We start from the raw sequence: 16,390 nt of genomic DNA on the forward strand, positions 1-16,390 counted from the left end.
TTCATTCGTTTCGGTAAGTTTAAATTTTACATTTATATTACAAGAAAAAAATATTATTTATTTTATTTGATTATTAATAATTAATAATTAATAAATTATTTATTTTTCAGGTATTTCCTCGATTAATCGTTTTAGAAAATTTATATTTATATGGTTTTGGTGATCTAAATCAAGCACTAATCCAGTCGATAGGTGAAATTAAGACTTTAGTTGAACTAAGATTACTTCCTATTTGGGTGGAAGATCTACAGGCCAATATGTATCCAATTGGGAATTTAAAAAATCTCAAGCAATTGGAAATTTGTACGGATTGTGGTGTTTCAGATGAATTTTTAATTAATCTTGGCAATAATGCTAAAGAATTGAAAAGATTAGCTATAGGTGGTACAAATATAACGGATAATGGTATCATGGCACTCAATAAATTTACCCAATTAGAAATACTTGATCTTAATTCACGTCAATCACCAAAAAATAATGAGTTCATTACTGATCAATCAGTTGAGTTTTTAATTTCTAATCAACAATTGGAAATGCTGGATATATCAAATTGCATTGAGATCACTGATAGTTCAGTGATTAAACTTGTTGAAAATTTCAAAAATTTAAGAGATTTATATTTAAAACAAACACTTGTAACTATTGAACTCGTCAAAGAATTTCAAAGAATTACAAAATATCGTAAAAATGCTTTGTTTGTACATGTTCCAACTGAAAAACAAAACTATTTTAAATCATTTGAATCAGACAAATTATTTTTTGTCACTCCACATAAATATGTTTCTGATATCTATAATCATTATTAATTTATATTTCATTAAAATATAGTTCAATTATCATTTTTTAAATGTTTTAAAAAAACGTTGTATTTTGGTTTGGTAAAAAAACATTTATGATATTTATTATCATAATATTAAAACTTTGAATATGTTCCTTTTGAAAAACAAAACAGCTGTTTCAAATCATTTGAATCACGCAAATTGTTTTTTGTCACTCGAAGTGACTTTACTTTTTATATTTAAAATAAATAATTGTAGTTCATTTATTATTCATAAACATGTAATTCAATTATAATACTTATAAATGTTGTAGAACAACATTATTTTTGTTTTTGTGGAAAAAAAAAAATGTATGACATATATTATCATCATAACATTAAACCTTCAAGTTGTATTAATTCAATTATTACTATGATATAAATTATGTATCATTTAATTACGTTAAAAATAAAAATTTAATAAAAATAATATTTACTTGATGATAATTTATTTTTATACTGATCACAAAGTTCCATTCAGAGAAAAAGCAATTTCCTTTCGAGTTTGACTCCAATCTACATTAAATATATCAACCAGGAAAAATGTTTTTGAATTGTAAATTTTGATATTCTAGCTTTTCAATAATTTAATATTTATTCTATTTTAACATTCCAAATAATTAATATTTATTTAAATATTTTTATTCAATTTACGAGTATTATTTATAACAACGACTCAGTGTCATGCGCAAAAAACAAAAATATTTTCTTTTGCATGTCAGCGATACGAGAGTGTAAATGTACCTTTAAAAGTAAACAATAACACATGGAGGTCTGTGAGCCATGAGTGCCCATGAGGTCTGTCCAGGTCTTTTATTTCCTCGCATAAAGTTACATAGTGTTACATAGTGCGGTCCGTATTCTATACTTTTACACACGTGCATCGAATGTTTAATTGACCTGTTATTTAATAAATTAAAAAATAATCAATTGATTTATTTTTACAGATTAATTAATATAAAATATGGAGACTTATAAATTCGAAACTCAATGGCTTGAAAAACTAGCCTCAACTTCGCAAGAATTTCAGGCTGAAAACGCAAGTTTTTATGATGGCAGTAGAAAGGAAAAAGTCACCACTCATAACGAACGCATGATGAAATTGAGTCCACTATTTGCTAGTCAACCAAAATTCGAAAAAGGTAATAAAGTCAACTTTAAAAAGAAAATAATTTTTTTTTTCTTCTGATTAAATACTCTTGATAATATATTATTTTTTCAGTATGCAATGATGAAAAAAACAAACTAGTTCATTCAGGCTTCACAAGTTATCTTATTACTGTCCAATCAAATCATACATCCAAGGATCTAAATGAATTGCATAAACTAGCAGATGATTTAAAATATATAGTTAACTTTTGGGGACATAATCTGACGGAACTAATTATAATCGGATATACATTTTCTAAAATATTGCCAACAATTAAAATTACTTGTCCAAATCTTAAGATACTTAATTTGGCATTTGAAGAAATAGAAATTAAAGATTTTGAAAATGTTTTTTCTAATATGTCTCATCTTGAAGAACTGACAATTGATTGGAAATGTGAAAATTTACCTTTACCAACGATTTTAGTCGAATCTATAGAGCAAGTTGGTGGAACTTTGAAAAGTCTTGAACTTGCAAATTTTGCAAAAACAAATGATCGTCGTTTACCAGATTCATTTGTTTCGGTAAGTTTAAATTTTACATTTATAATTACAAGAAAAAAATTTTATTTATTTTTATTTGACTATTGATAATTAATAAATTATTTATTTTTCAGGTATTCCCTCGATTAATCGTTTTAGAATATTTATCCTTACATGGTTTTGGTGATCTGAATCAAGCACTGATCCAGTCGATATCTGAAATTAAGAGTTTAGTTTCTCTAAGTTTAGTTCCTGTTTGGGTGGAGGATTTAGAGTGCAATATGTATCCAATTGGGAATTTAAAAAATCTCGAGCGATTAAATATTCGTACGGATTGTGGTGTTACAGATGAATTTTTAATTAATCTTAGCAATAATGCTAAAAATTTAAAAAAATTAGCTATATTTGCTACAAATATAACGGATAAAGGTATCATGGCACTCAATAAATTTACCCAATTAGAAATACTTGATCTTAATTCACGTTTATCACAAAAAAATAATGAGTTCATTACTGATCAATCAGTTGAGTATTTAATTTCTAATCAACAATTGGAAATGCTGGATATATCAAATTGCATTAAGATCACTGATAGTTCAGTTCTTAAACTTGTTAAAAATATAAAATATTTACGAGATTTATATTTAAAAGAAACATCTTTGACTGTTGAACTTGCCAAAAAATTACGTGATATCACTGATACAACAGAAATTCGTGAAACATCTTTGTTAGTACATGTTCCAATTGAAAAAAAAAACTGTTTTAAATCATTTGAGTCAGACAAATTATTTTTTGTCACTTCTAAAAAATGTGCTATTGATATCTATAATCATCATTAATTTATATTTCATTAAAATATAGTTCAATTATCTTTTTTTAAATGTTTTAAATAAACGTTGTATTTTGGTTTGTTAAAAAACATTTATGATATTTATTATCATAATATCAAACCTTTAAGTTGTATTAATTTAATTATTACTTTGATATAAATTATGTATCATTCAATTACGTTTAAAATAAAAAATAAAAATTTAATAAAAATAATATTTGCTTGATTATAATTTATTTTTATACTGATCACAGGTACCGTTCAGAGAAAAAGCAATTTCCTTCGAGTTTGACTCCAATATATATTAAATATATCAACCAGGAAAAATATTTCTAAATTGTAAATTTTGATATTCTATTTTTTTAATTATTTAAATATTTTTATTCAAATTACGAGTATTATTTATAACGACTCAGTGTCATGCGCAAAAAAACAAAAATAAATTTGTCGCTAATTGTTGATTCATCATAACATCAGCCGACAATGATACAAGTGAAAACGCACCTTAAAAGGTAACAACAGATGACAAGCACAAACAAAACATCTAACTCAAAAAAGAGATAAAAATTTTGCTAATATATAATGTCATCAACAAGTCCAAACAAGTTTTAGCATGATCCTAGATAAAATCGCGTACATAATACTGATCATCAACATCCAGTGTTAAATGATATCAACAGTGTTCACTGTGTTAATTTATGTATGACATTGGTGTGTTGCAATTTTATAACATACAGTGCTGCTGTTATCATCAACTCCTTGATGAAATAAAGAGTTGTTGCAAGTGAAAAAAACCAACTGGACTAAAGGGTTAAAATTAAATACTCATCAACACATTCATCAGTTATTTCTGTATCGAAATGTTGATTTATTTTCTCTGAGTATTTTTCTCTTGCTTTTTTTTTATTTCTAAATACACTTGATCGTTTTATTTTGTTATATTGTCAACATAACAATTATTGACATAATTGTTGACACATTAAATAATATTTAAAAAACAAATATTACTGGATAAACAAAACAAATTGTCAATAACAACAAAATAACAATAAGGTAATAATTAAAAAATATTTTGTTAAATAATTGGAGTAATTTTTCAGTTAACAAATATAAAAAAACAATTTTACAATTTATTTAGCTATTTGTTTATTTTTAATTGTCGCAATTTTATTATAAACAATATTACAAATATAGAAATAAATAATTGACAATAAATATTCTAATTGTTTATTTAATTTTCTAGGAATATGAAAAGACGAAATGCTGAGTGTGGCAAGCTTCGGAGGCCTCTTAAACGAAATAAAATAACTGAAGGAATTTATGGAGGGTAATTTAATATAAACAAAATTATTATTAATTAACAAAAAAATATTTTAATATAATTAAATCAAGTTTATTAATTTTACTTATATTATTTTTATTTGTAGCTCATTGAAAAATTTATTTTTTTAAATTTCAGCACAATATTATATTTAAAATTTCTATTACTATGGGCAATGGTTATACTAGCTGATTTTATTCTTGAATTTCGTTTTGAATTTTTGTGGCCATTTTGGCTACTTTTACGAAGTGTTTACGATTCATTTAAATATCAAGGATTGGTAAGTTGTTTAATTATATTTGTTTCTTTTAATAGATAAACTAAACATCATTGGGGCTGACCCAACTAGTTGTTTATTTCTATTCAAAGAATTAATTAATGTAGAACTTTTGGCTAATTATAAAATGTTAATCAAGCTTTTTTTATTATTACAGGCATTTTCAGTATTTTTTATTTGTATTGCACTCACATCAGATATGATTTGTTTCTTTTTTATTCCTGTTCATTGGCTTTTCTTTGCTGCCAGTACATATGTTTGGGTGCAATACGTATGGCATACAGGTAATTGAATAAATTAAATAAAAAACAAACTAACAGTATCAATTATTTGATGGTTTATATTTTTATTTTTCCATAGACAAAGGTGTTTGTTTACCAACAATAATGTTATGGCTGCTATTTCTATATATTGAAGCTGCTATTAGATTACGAGATTTACGACACATGCCATTTCATCTGGATCTTTGCAGACCGTTTGCCGCACACTGGTATATTAAATTTAATCTTGTTAATAATTTGGTAATTGTTAATTAATTATTGCTTGTTTTTTAGCATTGGATATCCAGTTGTAACACTTGGATTTGGTTTAAAAAGTTATGTTGGTTATAGAATAAGACAAAGAAAACAAAAAGATGTAGCTAAAGAAAATGAATTTTATTATCAATTATTATTACAAGCATTGCCAGTTGAACAACAAGCAACATCTACAAATTCACGTTCACAAAATTCATCATTTTTAAATACTGAAACAGTTAATAAAACAATTAACAAAACAAATATACAATATAATCAAAGTCCAGAAAAAAACAAAGGTAGTTTGTATTTATTTACAATATATAAACATGTTTTTTTCTTTTTCTATTAGCTTTATTATATTGTTAATTATTATTTTTATGTACAGGACATAATGGACATGCGACAGGAAATACAATTGTATCACAAATTACAACGACTGATATAAATTTGCAAAATGGTAATATACACAATGATACAACGCACATACAACAAAATGTAACAAGTAAAAATAATCATAGAAAATCAATGGATAAAAATGAAAAACAACAGCATCATCAGGATGAACAACCAGCTAAAAATAATGATAAAAAATTTTCACATAGTAATGGTATATCAACGGTGTCACATCAACATGATGTACAATTAATTGAACGTGTTAATAATACAGTTAATGATTATGATACACATGAAGTTGAAAAAGAAAAAAATATAAAAATAAATAATTCAAATTATACAGTTAAAAATCAAACAAATAGTAAATTAAATAATACAAAAGAAAATCGTGATTCAATAAATTCAATAAATAATCATAAAAAAAATCGTCAAAATAAAAATATAATAACAGATACATTAAATGAACAAAATACAAAACAACAAGATGAATATTGTCAAAGATTATTAACATGTAGAAAACTTGAAAGTGATATTAAAAAATTAAAATCAGAATTACAATCAAGTAAACAATGTGAACAAGATTTACGTTTACAAATAAATAATTTATTAAGTTGTGAAAGACAAGTTAAAAGTGATTTAGCAAATTTACAATATGATCATGAACAATTACAAAATAAATTACAAAGTATTATGTCAACAAGACATATTGATAAACAAACAATGACAACATTAGAAAGACGTATTGCTGAAGAACGTCGTCAACGTACTGTTTGTGAAACATCATTAGTTAGTGAAAGACGTGCACGTCGTGTTGCTGAAGAACGTCTTAATATACAAACATCACAACCACAATTATTTGTTAGACAAGAATGTACTGAAACATGTAAAACACGTCGTTTACAATTTGAACAAGAAATTAAAAATTTAAGAAGAGAAATTATTAATAAAGAAGAAAGATGTCATGATCTTGAAAAAGATTCAGTACATTGTAAAGACAATCATGGTAAAACTGAAATTCTACTTGGTGCATTAAATGCATTACAAGATAAAAATTTACATTTAGAAAATAGCCTAAGTGCTGAAACGAGAATTAAACTTGATTTATTTTCTGCACTTGGTGAAGCTAAACGTCAGCTTGAAATTTGTGAAAGTAAGTTGTTTATTTATTTTCTATTTTCTATATAATAGTCCAAATAATATTTAATTATTATATTATAGATCATATGAGACAAAGAGAAAAAGAAATCGAAATTTTAAAAACTAAAATTGCCCAAGATCTTGCTGTTATGACACAAGATACATTTGGTCAAACACCAACATCATCAACATCAAAATTACGTTTAAATAATGATGTCAGAGTTGGCAATAATAATATACGTACAAATGAGAGTCCATGTCCTGGTTGTACTGTATCAAATCTCGATCCAAATGCAACAGCATATACACCCAAAAATTCACTTGTTACATCAACTGAAGCTTAATATTATTTTTATTTTTTAATTAATATTTTCAATAACACAAGGTAACAAATACCAACTCTTTCTTTTTTTTTCAAAATTATCTATTATTTATTGATATTATTATTACTATTATTTTTGTTGAAAAATTTAAAATTATGTTCAATGTTGTTGTGGAAATTTTTGTCGTTAAAAAATTTCAATATTACGTACAATTTTTTAATTGCATTATTATTATTATTTATTATTTAAATATTTTTTTTTTTTTTTTTTTATTTAAAATGCGCTACATGATTGTACATAAAAACGGCATACCTTCATGACAGTTTAATAGATTTTAAAAATAAAATTTGAGCAAAGGAAAATAAGTGAAAATTAAATAATAGATATTTCTTATTCAAATTGGTTATTAATACCAACTAGTCATTATTTTGACATGAATTATTATAAAGCACAAATTAATAGAATACTTAGTTATCATCTAGATATTTATGAATGGCAATTGTTGCTTAATTCTTCCTACTTTACGTGTGTGCTTCCTTGAAGTAAATTGGACTAGCTCATGTTTTATTTTTGACAAAATATCTAAATTAAATTTACAATTCAATTTATCATTTTATTTGAAATATTAAATTAAATATTATTAGACTATTTAAATTTCAATTTTTCTATAATATTTTCAACTGTTTTTTTCGGTTTTTTTTCAATAAAACATTTGCGTGTGTTCAACGGGGAATTTTATAAATTATTATTATTTTTTTTTTTTGTTAATGTTTGATGATTTTTAATTAGCTAAAATTCATTAATCAAATTAACGTTGAGTTTATTTTTATTCATTCAAGAATAACGATTACACGGCGGAGTAAATTTTTCGAAAAAAAATCACGACGAAATAAATTTTTAAATAATAAATTACGACGAAATAAATACCAAATTTCGAAAGCAAATTACATGATTTCGATTTATAAATATTAGAAAAAATTATTTCGTCTTTTTTTATTATTTATTAATTTTATTTTGTAATTAAAGTTGATTTATTTTGTTGTGTAATCATAATAACGTACTGATACAATTTCAATGAAAAATAAAATTTAACAAAATAGAAAGAATAAAAAAAAAAAATGATCACAATGTACCTGATCGGAGATTTTCTAGTAATGATTTTTCACTAATTATTGTTTCTCGATTTCGACGATGATAACTTGACCAGTAAAAATAAACCAGCTATTTTTTTTTGTTATTATTATTTTTAATTATTAATAGGTATTATTTGAATAATTTAATTTTGTTTTTATAAAAGGAAAAATGTTAAAATTTAATTTGATAAGGACATGCACAAATGTGTGTGTGTGTGATGATTTCGATCATTTGATATTTTTGTGTGATAGAATAATCATAGGAAAATATGAAAAAAAAATTATTAAAAATGCTTTGCAGTTATTATTGTTTCTCCAATGAATAAAATAAATTCATTAAATAATTTGAAAATAATAGAAAATTAATTTTTGTTATATTTTTGATTTGTTTAAAATTCAAAATTTCTAATATTAAACAATTTTTGTACTTAATTATTGTTATTGTTTATTATTATTTTTTTTTTTTTTATAATTAGTATTGATTTATTCAAACAGCTTTTTTTTTATTTGTCGTTGGTGTGTCACACGCAAATATTTATCAAAGTGCATATTGAATTTGAATTTTGTGAGTTGAACTAATTATTTAAAAGAAACTAATGTTCTGATTGAAGTATCATGATTTATTATTGATAGATAAAAGGCATGATAAAATAATTATGTCGTTATTGAATTTTTTCAATGTAATTAAAATTAATCAGTCAAATGTGTTTAAATTTTGATAGTCTTTCCAGAATTAAACTGGCAACTATTATTTTTTTGAAAATAAAAATAAAAAAATATTACTGAATTTCAAAATAATTTGGCTTGTTGATAATTAAAAAATTTTTACTGGAATTTAAAAAAAATAAAAAATAAAAAACATTATTTTTTAAGCCAATGCCGAGTGTACAAACATAATTTTGTTTAACTAATTTTTAAAGTGAAAATAAAAAAAAATTGTGAGATTCCGTATGATGTACGGAAATAAATAAATAAAATTTAAAAAAATAACAAAAAACATTGAGTAATATTAATTTATTTATTTATTAATTAATTATGAAATTTAAACTTTTAATGATTCAACTTTCAAGTGCAATAGCCAATAGGAATACCCACGCATATCTCGGGACTTTTCATTTTTTTAGTTGTGTCAATACTGAAAGCCATGTTGTTATTATTATTTTTTTCTCATTGATTAATTTTAATTGATTATTTGTCCTGAAAAGTCAGACTGTCACTTTGCTTCTTTAGCCTAAATAAAAACTTCAACATAAGGATAATAAAATTATAAAAACTATCAATTATTATTTATCACTAATTTATTAATTATTAAAATTATATTTTTTTTATATTTTTGTGGTATATTTTTCGTCTAGGTTTATGGAAACTTGTTAAAATAGAGCGTGTTTTATTTTTGAGGTTATCTTAAATTTTTAATAATAATCCAGTGACAATAATCATACAGAATGGATGACCTACAAAATTATAAACTACAACTTCAACAAGTAATTATTATAAATAAAATTAATATTAATTATAATTATTATTAATTATTTATAATTAATATATAAATTTTATATTTTTTCAAGGTTGAAGCAGCATTAACAACTGATCCAGGTAATGATGAGTTGCATAAACTTAAAAAAGATCTTGAAGAAGTTATTGAATTGACAAATGATTTAATTAAATCACAACAACAGGAAAAACAATCACATGGTATGGATTCACAAGATCCAGTTCTCATTGCTGGTTTAACGAGTAAATGGAAAATTGGTGATTTGTGTATGGCACCATGGAGTGAAGATGGAAAGTAAGTAGTTGTTTTAATTTATCAAATATCCATCAATATTTTGTTTATAATTCATTTTTTATTATCTAGATATTATGAAGCAACAATTGATGCAATTAGTGAAACTGGTACTGTCACTATTATATTTAACGAGTACAAAAATACTGATACAGCAATGATTAGTCAATTAAAATCAGCTGCTAAAAGACCAGCATCAGATTGGGCTGATCAAAAATCAAAGTAAGTTTTATTAAAATTTATAAATATTGCTATTCAATTTAATACCTAAACAAAATAATTTTTTTCTATTGATGATTGACACTCTAATTACAAACAACTAATTACATACTTTTTTTATCATCCACGTTCCTTAATCCGTAAATCAATCCATGAAATCCTTCACTGAATCCATTTTATTCATCAGAAAAAGGTAACTTTATTATTGTTTAACAAAATCTTTGCATATTAATTGTTTATCTTTTAATAATTATTGATGAATCGTCATGTAAATTAATTTGTTTATTTATCAATTGTAGAAAAATGCAAGCAGCTGCTGCAGCTGGTTCTGATCCAAATAAACAGAGAGAATATTTAAAGAAAAAGAAACAAAAAAAATTACAAAGATTTAAGGAACAAGAGGAAGAACGTGAACAGGAAAAAAATAAATGGATTGCATTTTCATCAAAGGTAAATAAAGCATTATTTTATTGAATTATTGTTGACGTTTTTATTAAATATAATTGTTAAAATTTTTTAATTGTTTTGGTTGTTTTAGACTGTTAAAAAAGGAGTTGTAAAAAAGAGTATATTTGCAACACCAGAAAATGTTAATGGACGTGTTGGAATTGGTACTTGTGGTGTTAGTGGACGTGAAATGACAAAATTTAGTAATGGAGAAAAATGGAGACGTGGTACTTGATTTTATTATTATTATTTTTCTATTTCATATTGTAAATAGTTATGATTTGATAATTTTATTTGCTTGTTTTTTTAAAAAAAGTGGATAATTATTAGCAGAGATTAACACAAAATTATTTAATAATTTATCTGATTTCAAGATATAAAAAAAAAAAAATATAATTAATTTTCTTTAGGTTTTTTTAATTGTTTAATTGTAACATTTGGTGTGAATGTTGAAAAGTTGATTAATTAATTATTTATAAAAACAATTTATTGTAATTATTGATCAACTTAATAAAATATTATTATTTTAAGAAATTTGAATTTTAATAATGCATTTTTAGTTTATAAATAAATACAAACCAAAAATAAAATTTTTTGTAAATTTAAAAATAATTAACGAGTTTATTTTTTTTTTTTTTTGTTTTAAATTTTAGGATTTTTTATTTTCTAGATGACTAACAGTATATTTCGATTTTTATAAATTTCGAAATTTATTTTTTAAAATACAATTAAATTATTTAATTAAGTATTTTAAATTAAATTTTTAATTCAAATTATTAAGAGCTTTTAATTATTGCTATCTTAAAAAATTAAAAACAATTATAGAAAAGATTTAAATATGTTTATTGTTTAATTTCAATTGTCGAAGGTGTTAATTGAAATTGATTATTCATGTAATCTCATTTTAATTTAATCAATTCGTCATTAAATTTTAATTAAAAAAAAAGATTACACAGATGATAAAATAAGGGAGTAATTAATCTTGGGAGAATTACTTTTCACTGATTGGGTTCATTAATTATAAAGATTGATCAAGATCATCTTGACACAAAAACATGAATGTAGAAATATTTCCATGTATTTCTACAGAAATTACAATACTTGTTTCGTGGCAACAAATTATAAATAAATTCTTTTTTAATCAATTAAAAAAAGAGATGCTAAATAGTACCTCGTCTTTGTATTTACGTTCTGTACAGTTCTGTATATTACAAACAATATAAATAAAAGTAACGGTATGTATTTGTCATCATAACCTTCAAAAAAAAAAAGCTATTTATTTATTTTTTTCTAAAAATTGCGTAGGTTTTTGAGAGTGATTCAGTGATGTGCAACAAAAAAATATTAGCATAAAAAATTGAGTGATGATTCCATATTGGAGTATCAAGTATCAAATGACTAAAATATTGTCATCAATAATTTTATCAAGATAACAAAGCTTTTAAAAAAAATAAAATAACTCAAAATTGTTTTCAAAAAAATGGATGACAATAAGAAAAAAAATGAACGTGTTGATTGGTCAAAGTATGGTCTAGGTAATCATGATAATCCAGGTAATTCACAACAAAATTTGCCCAACTATGATGGTCTTGATACTGATATTTATCCAACTGGTGCAAATGAATTATATGCACAAGATTTCAATGCAAATCCTTGGTGGAAATCAAATTTTTTTATATCACAGCCAGTATTGTTTGGTACTTGGGACGGTGTTTTTACCTCTTGTCTTATAAATATTTTTGGAGTAATTATTTTATTAAGATCTGGATGGATTGTTGGACAAGCTGGTGCACTTCATGCTGTATTAATTATTCTATCAACTGGTAAGATTTATAATCATGTTTATTTTAAAAAAATAACTCATGTTAATAATATTTTTTTTGTTGTAGTTTGTGTTGCTCTAGTTACTGTACTATCAGCAGTAGGAATATGTGAACGTTGCAGAGTTGAAAGTGGTGGTGTTTATTTTCTTCTTTCTCATGTTTTGGGATCAAGATTTGGTGGATCAATTGGTTTGCTCTACTGTTTTGGTCAGGTACCAATAAATACTCAATAACATATTTTATTATCTTGAAGCAACACTCTATTTTTTTTAGTAAATTAAATTAATAGTTAAATTTAAATTCTAGGCTGTTGGATGTGCATTAAATGTTCTGGGTTTTGGTGAATCAATGGCTGGCCTAGTTGGTCTAGACACAGCTTGGGCAAAACGTGGTTTTGCTTGTCTTGCTGTTGTTCTATTATCAATAATAAACGTAGCAGGTGTCAAAGTTGTAATTAAACTTCAATTTATTCTTCTTTTAATTCTTCTTCTTGCTGGAGTAGATTTTGCAGTTGGAAGTTTTACTCATATTGTACCAGAAGAAGGCTTTATTGGCTGGTCATTTGAAAATTTAAAAAATAACACATTTACTTCATACGAGGATGGCTATGGTTGGTTTGAAATATTTGGTGTATTTTTTCCAACAGTAACTGGTGTTTTAGCTGGTATAAATATGTCTGGTGATTTACGACATCCTTCAAAAGACATACCAAATGGTACACTAGCTGCACTTGGAACTGGAACAATATTATATCTTGGTTTTTCATTGTTCTTAGCAGCAACATGTACAAGAACAGCGCTATTAACAAATTTCATGATTGCATCAACAGTATCAGCAATTTCAGTGCTTTTATTAGCTGGATTATATGTATCATCATTTAGCAGTTGTCTTGGTGCAATGTATGGTACACCAAGAGTATTACAATCAATTGCCAGTCAAAATGTTATACCTGGAATAAGTTGTCTTCAACGTGGTCGTGGACCAAATAGAGTACCAGTTTATTCAATGATTGTTGTGGCAATTGTTACATTGGCATTTATTATAACTGGTGAAATAAATACACTTGCACCAATTGTAACAATGCCATTTTTATTAACATATGCTTGTTTAGATTATGCATATTTTGCACTTGCACAAACATTTGATCTTCAACATACTCGTGAACAACGTTTTAGTACTCAACCATCATCATCATTTGAAAGAAATTATGATGCTACTGAAACTAGTGATATTATTACTGAAATTGATAATGATTTAGATAATTTATTTCCTGAAAGAACACATCATAAAAATTCAAATCTTGATGCATCACCAATTGAAGAAAGTCCACAAAATGATGGACAAATTAAAAAACCAAATATTCATGGAAAACTTGGTAATTGGTATAGTCCACTTTGTAACAGATGGTTTTCATTAATTGGAGCACTTGTTAAATTATTAATAATGTTTTTGGTACATTGGGGTTATGCTGTTGCTAATATTGTTGTTGTTTTTCTTGTTTGGAGTTATGTTGGTCATGCAAATCCAGCTGTTAAACCTGGCTTATCAGCTGAATTTAAATTTTTTGAATGGCTTAAATTATCAATATTAAAATTAATGGGTAAAAAAGTTTATGATTATGAACAAATTGTTGTGACACCTGTTCATCATGGAGTTGAAACATGGTCAACACAATTGAATGAAGATAATGAAGATTTTTCAGAAAGACGAAGGTATCATCAAACGTCAACAGTTACTGGACAGTATGTCAACATTGACTGATTATAAGCATATAATATTTATTTATTTTTAATTATTCAGGCAGCAATTTACTCAACCAATTAATATTCATCAAATGAGTGATTAAAATAATAATACAATTTTTATTTATGATATATATAATAATTATATTTTTAATAATGATATGTAATAAGATTTTTTATATTAAGTGCAATAAATAATACTGATTTCAAGACTAATTTAATGTCAAATATGTCTACAATTTAATCTCATGAATTTGTGTTGATAATCTTTGGACTGATTCAAGATCATCCAGCTTTTGCATTTAATTTATAATTAAAATAATTATCAAGATGATTTTGATGCATTATTTTTACCTTCTAGACAATATTCTTTGGACTTCCTGGTGGAATAAATTTTTGTAGATAAGAGCATGAACAATAGAGAATAAATTATAATTTCGAAATTTTAATTTGAACATTTCTATGAAGTAAAGTTGAGACCAAGAGAACCACATCTGGGAAATAGGACAGGACACAAATTCAGCTATTTATAAACAATAATAAATAATAATAAAAATCATATTTATTTTATGAATATTGTCATTATAATTTATTTAAAAAAAATTACAAAACAATATTAAAAATCCTAAAGAAATTAAATAAATCATAAAAAGAAAAAAAAAAAATTGTTTAGCAAGCTTGTAATTTATAATTTTAAAATTTATTAGATTAATTAATTTTATCTTCTTTTTGCTTTAAGTTTTTTAGCACGTTTATGTGCTTTGTGATGTGTCTTTTGTTTTTCACTAACAATTTCATTATATTTTCGTTTATTATATTTTGAAAATTCAGCATTAGCCATGAGTTCTTCAACAATTGTATTTTTTCTTTGTTTTTTAGTTAATCTACCATTGTAATATTCAACTGGTGAATCCACAACTTTACCAACTTGGAAATATTTTGGAAAACCACTTCTATCATTCTTTTTATAAAAATGTTTTGGATCTAATACTGATCTCATTTTAATAATTTCAAGATCATGTTTAACATCATCAGTCATTTCAGTTTTTGGTAAATTAAACCATTTTTTACCAGCTGTTTTTTCACGATCATGTCTATTTTTAGCAACTTGTTGTCGTTTACTGACATCATAACGTGGAACACGAAGAAGTGTTTCAAAGCCTGGTTTAATTGCTGATTTTTCTAATACTTCATCAACTGGCTTTACTTCATCTATAATATTAAAAACATTCATGGCACGTTCTTCTACTTTTTTTTTAGAATTTCCTCTTTTACTTTTCCAACCCATATCAATCTCAAATTGCTCCAAGTCAAAATCTTTTCCAGACACAACTTTTTCTTTAGGCACAACTTTTCGTGGACGTGGAATCCTGATTTTATTTGGATTAAGTTCTATAAAATAAATAATAAATTATATAAATTAAAATCAAAATAAATAAAACTAACCTTAAAAATTTGTTATATTATTTTTTTTCTTACCCATTGCCTCAAAATCAAAGTCATCATCATCATCATCAACTGCTTGATTTTGTGATAATAAACTAGTTGATCCTTTTGTATCAATTACGAATGAATCCATTTTATAATTTATATTATTTACTATTTATTTAAGAACATAAAACTCGTGCTTTATTTAGACACGTTGATGTACCACTTGATCAAATTGATAGCTCAAAAAAATAATAATAACATCAACCAAGATGGCCGACAATAAAATCGAAATCGAAATAAATTTTTAAAAACAAAAATATATATTGTTAATATTCAATTTGTTTGTTAAATTGTTAAAATTAATTATCTATAAATTAATTAATTATTAACAAACATTTTTGATGGATAAAAAAAAACAAAATAAATTAAATTTTTAAATTTACTAGTCAGCCATTTTTTTTCGACTGCCCAATCGAAATTTCGATCAATCTAAAGTGCAGGGTTTTTGTATTTGTAAAGTTGCAATTTGCAAAGCTCGATTTAACCCCCTCGTATCCCCTCT

At 24.5% G+C, this 16,390-nt stretch overlaps 5 protein-coding genes across 6 annotated transcripts; 4 read left to right on the top strand and 1 right to left on the bottom strand.

Annotated features, from left to right (window-relative positions):
- Positions 1-1,775: 1,775 nt before the first annotated feature.
- On the top strand, positions 1,776-3,787 carry LOC122856558 (disease resistance protein RPV1-like). The gene is made up of 4 exons (XM_044158238.1): positions 1,776-1,959; positions 2,040-2,491; positions 2,584-3,208; positions 3,756-3,787. The coding sequence occupies exons 1-4, from the start codon at positions 1,782-1,784 to the stop codon at positions 3,785-3,787; spliced, it is 1,287 nt and encodes a 428-aa protein (XP_044014173.1). The 5' UTR covers positions 1,776-1,781.
- On the top strand, positions 3,769-8,391 carry LOC122858429 (macoilin-1-like). 2 transcript variants are annotated; one of them, XM_044161323.1, is made up of 8 exons: positions 3,769-4,331; positions 4,522-4,605; positions 4,738-4,879; positions 5,034-5,160; positions 5,237-5,366; positions 5,431-5,690; positions 5,780-6,937; positions 7,006-8,391. In XM_044161323.1, the coding sequence occupies exons 2-8, from the start codon at positions 4,526-4,528 to the stop codon at positions 7,266-7,268; spliced, it is 2,160 nt and encodes a 719-aa protein (XP_044017258.1). In that variant the 5' UTR covers positions 3,769-4,331; positions 4,522-4,525; the 3' UTR covers positions 7,269-8,391. The 2 variants fall into 2 exon arrangements, with proteins under 2 accessions (XP_044017258.1, XP_044017257.1); XM_044161322.1 differs by having other exon boundaries at positions 3,784-4,331; positions 5,431-5,693.
- A 1,137-nt stretch (positions 8,392-9,528) lies between these two features.
- On the top strand, positions 9,529-11,248 carry LOC122858431 (survival of motor neuron-related-splicing factor 30). Its single transcript, XM_044161326.1, has 5 exons — positions 9,529-9,864; positions 9,949-10,169; positions 10,239-10,388; positions 10,685-10,835; positions 10,924-11,248. Exons 1-5 carry the CDS (start codon positions 9,826-9,828, stop codon positions 11,065-11,067), a joined length of 705 nt encoding a protein of 234 aa, XP_044017261.1. The 5' UTR covers positions 9,529-9,825; the 3' UTR covers positions 11,068-11,248.
- A 474-nt stretch (positions 11,249-11,722) lies between these two features.
- Positions 11,723-14,914, top strand: LOC122858430 (solute carrier family 12 member 8). The gene is made up of 4 exons (XM_044161325.1): positions 11,723-12,067; positions 12,138-12,655; positions 12,722-12,867; positions 12,962-14,914. Exons 2-4 carry the CDS (start codon positions 12,313-12,315, stop codon positions 14,414-14,416), a joined length of 1,944 nt encoding a protein of 647 aa, XP_044017260.1. The 5' UTR covers positions 11,723-12,067; positions 12,138-12,312; the 3' UTR covers positions 14,417-14,914.
- A 42-nt stretch (positions 14,915-14,956) lies between these two features.
- On the bottom strand, positions 14,957-16,082 carry LOC122858432 (deoxynucleotidyltransferase terminal-interacting protein 2). The gene is made up of 2 exons (XM_044161327.1): positions 15,877-16,082; positions 14,957-15,789 (listed from the first exon to the last, which is right to left on the bottom strand). The coding sequence occupies exons 1-2, from the start codon at positions 15,974-15,976 to the stop codon at positions 15,116-15,118; spliced, it is 774 nt and encodes a 257-aa protein (XP_044017262.1). The 5' UTR covers positions 15,977-16,082; the 3' UTR covers positions 14,957-15,115.
- Between the last annotated feature and the right edge of the window lie 308 nt (positions 16,083-16,390).

This window comes from Aphidius gifuensis, linkage group LG5 (genome assembly GCF_014905175.1).
Source record: "Aphidius gifuensis isolate YNYX2018 linkage group LG5, ASM1490517v1, whole genome shotgun sequence".
In the NCBI taxonomy this organism is placed as follows: Eukaryota; Metazoa; Arthropoda; class Insecta; order Hymenoptera; family Braconidae; genus Aphidius; species Aphidius gifuensis.

Bases quoted from the DNA above. Each gene is read 5' to 3' on its own strand.
- LOC122858429 (XM_044161322.1), top strand. From the start codon at position 4,526: ATGAAAAGACGAAATGCTGAGTGTGGCAAGCTTCGGAGGCCTCTTAAA. The intron at 5,161-5,236 runs GTAATTGAATAA...ATTTTTCCATAG, and splicing joins GCAATACGTATGGCATACAG to ACAAAGGTGTTTGTTTACCA. The intron at 5,367-5,430 runs GTATATTAAATT...CTTGTTTTTTAG, and splicing joins AGACCGTTTGCCGCACACTG to CATTGGATATCCAGTTGTAA.
- LOC122858432 (XM_044161327.1), bottom strand. From the start codon at position 15,976: ATGGATTCATTCGTAATTGATACAAAAGGATCAACTAGTTTATTATCA. The intron at 15,790-15,876 runs GTAAGAAAAAAA...TTTATTTTATAG, and splicing joins CTTTGATTTTGAGGCAATGG to AACTTAATCCAAATAAAATC.
- LOC122858431 (XM_044161326.1), top strand. From the start codon at position 9,826: ATGGATGACCTACAAAATTATAAACTACAACTTCAACAA. The intron at 9,865-9,948 runs GTAATTATTATA...TATTTTTTCAAG, and splicing joins ATAAACTACAACTTCAACAA to GTTGAAGCAGCATTAACAAC. The intron at 10,836-10,923 runs GTAAATAAAGCA...TGGTTGTTTTAG, and splicing joins GGATTGCATTTTCATCAAAG to ACTGTTAAAAAAGGAGTTGT.
- LOC122858430 (XM_044161325.1), top strand. From the start codon at position 12,313: ATGGATGACAATAAGAAAAAAAATGAACGTGTTGATTGGTCAAAGTAT. The intron at 12,656-12,721 runs GTAAGATTTATA...TTTTTGTTGTAG, and splicing joins ATTAATTATTCTATCAACTG to TTTGTGTTGCTCTAGTTACT. The intron at 12,868-12,961 runs GTACCAATAAAT...TTTAAATTCTAG, and splicing joins TGCTCTACTGTTTTGGTCAG to GCTGTTGGATGTGCATTAAA.
- LOC122856558 (XM_044158238.1), top strand. From the start codon at position 1,782: ATGGAGACTTATAAATTCGAAACTCAATGGCTTGAAAAACTAGCCTCA. The intron at 1,960-2,039 runs GTAATAAAGTCA...TTATTTTTTCAG, and splicing joins TCAACCAAAATTCGAAAAAG to TATGCAATGATGAAAAAAAC. The intron at 3,209-3,755 runs GTTTTAAATCAT...TCATAACATCAG, and splicing joins TCCAATTGAAAAAAAAAACT to CCGACAATGATACAAGTGAA.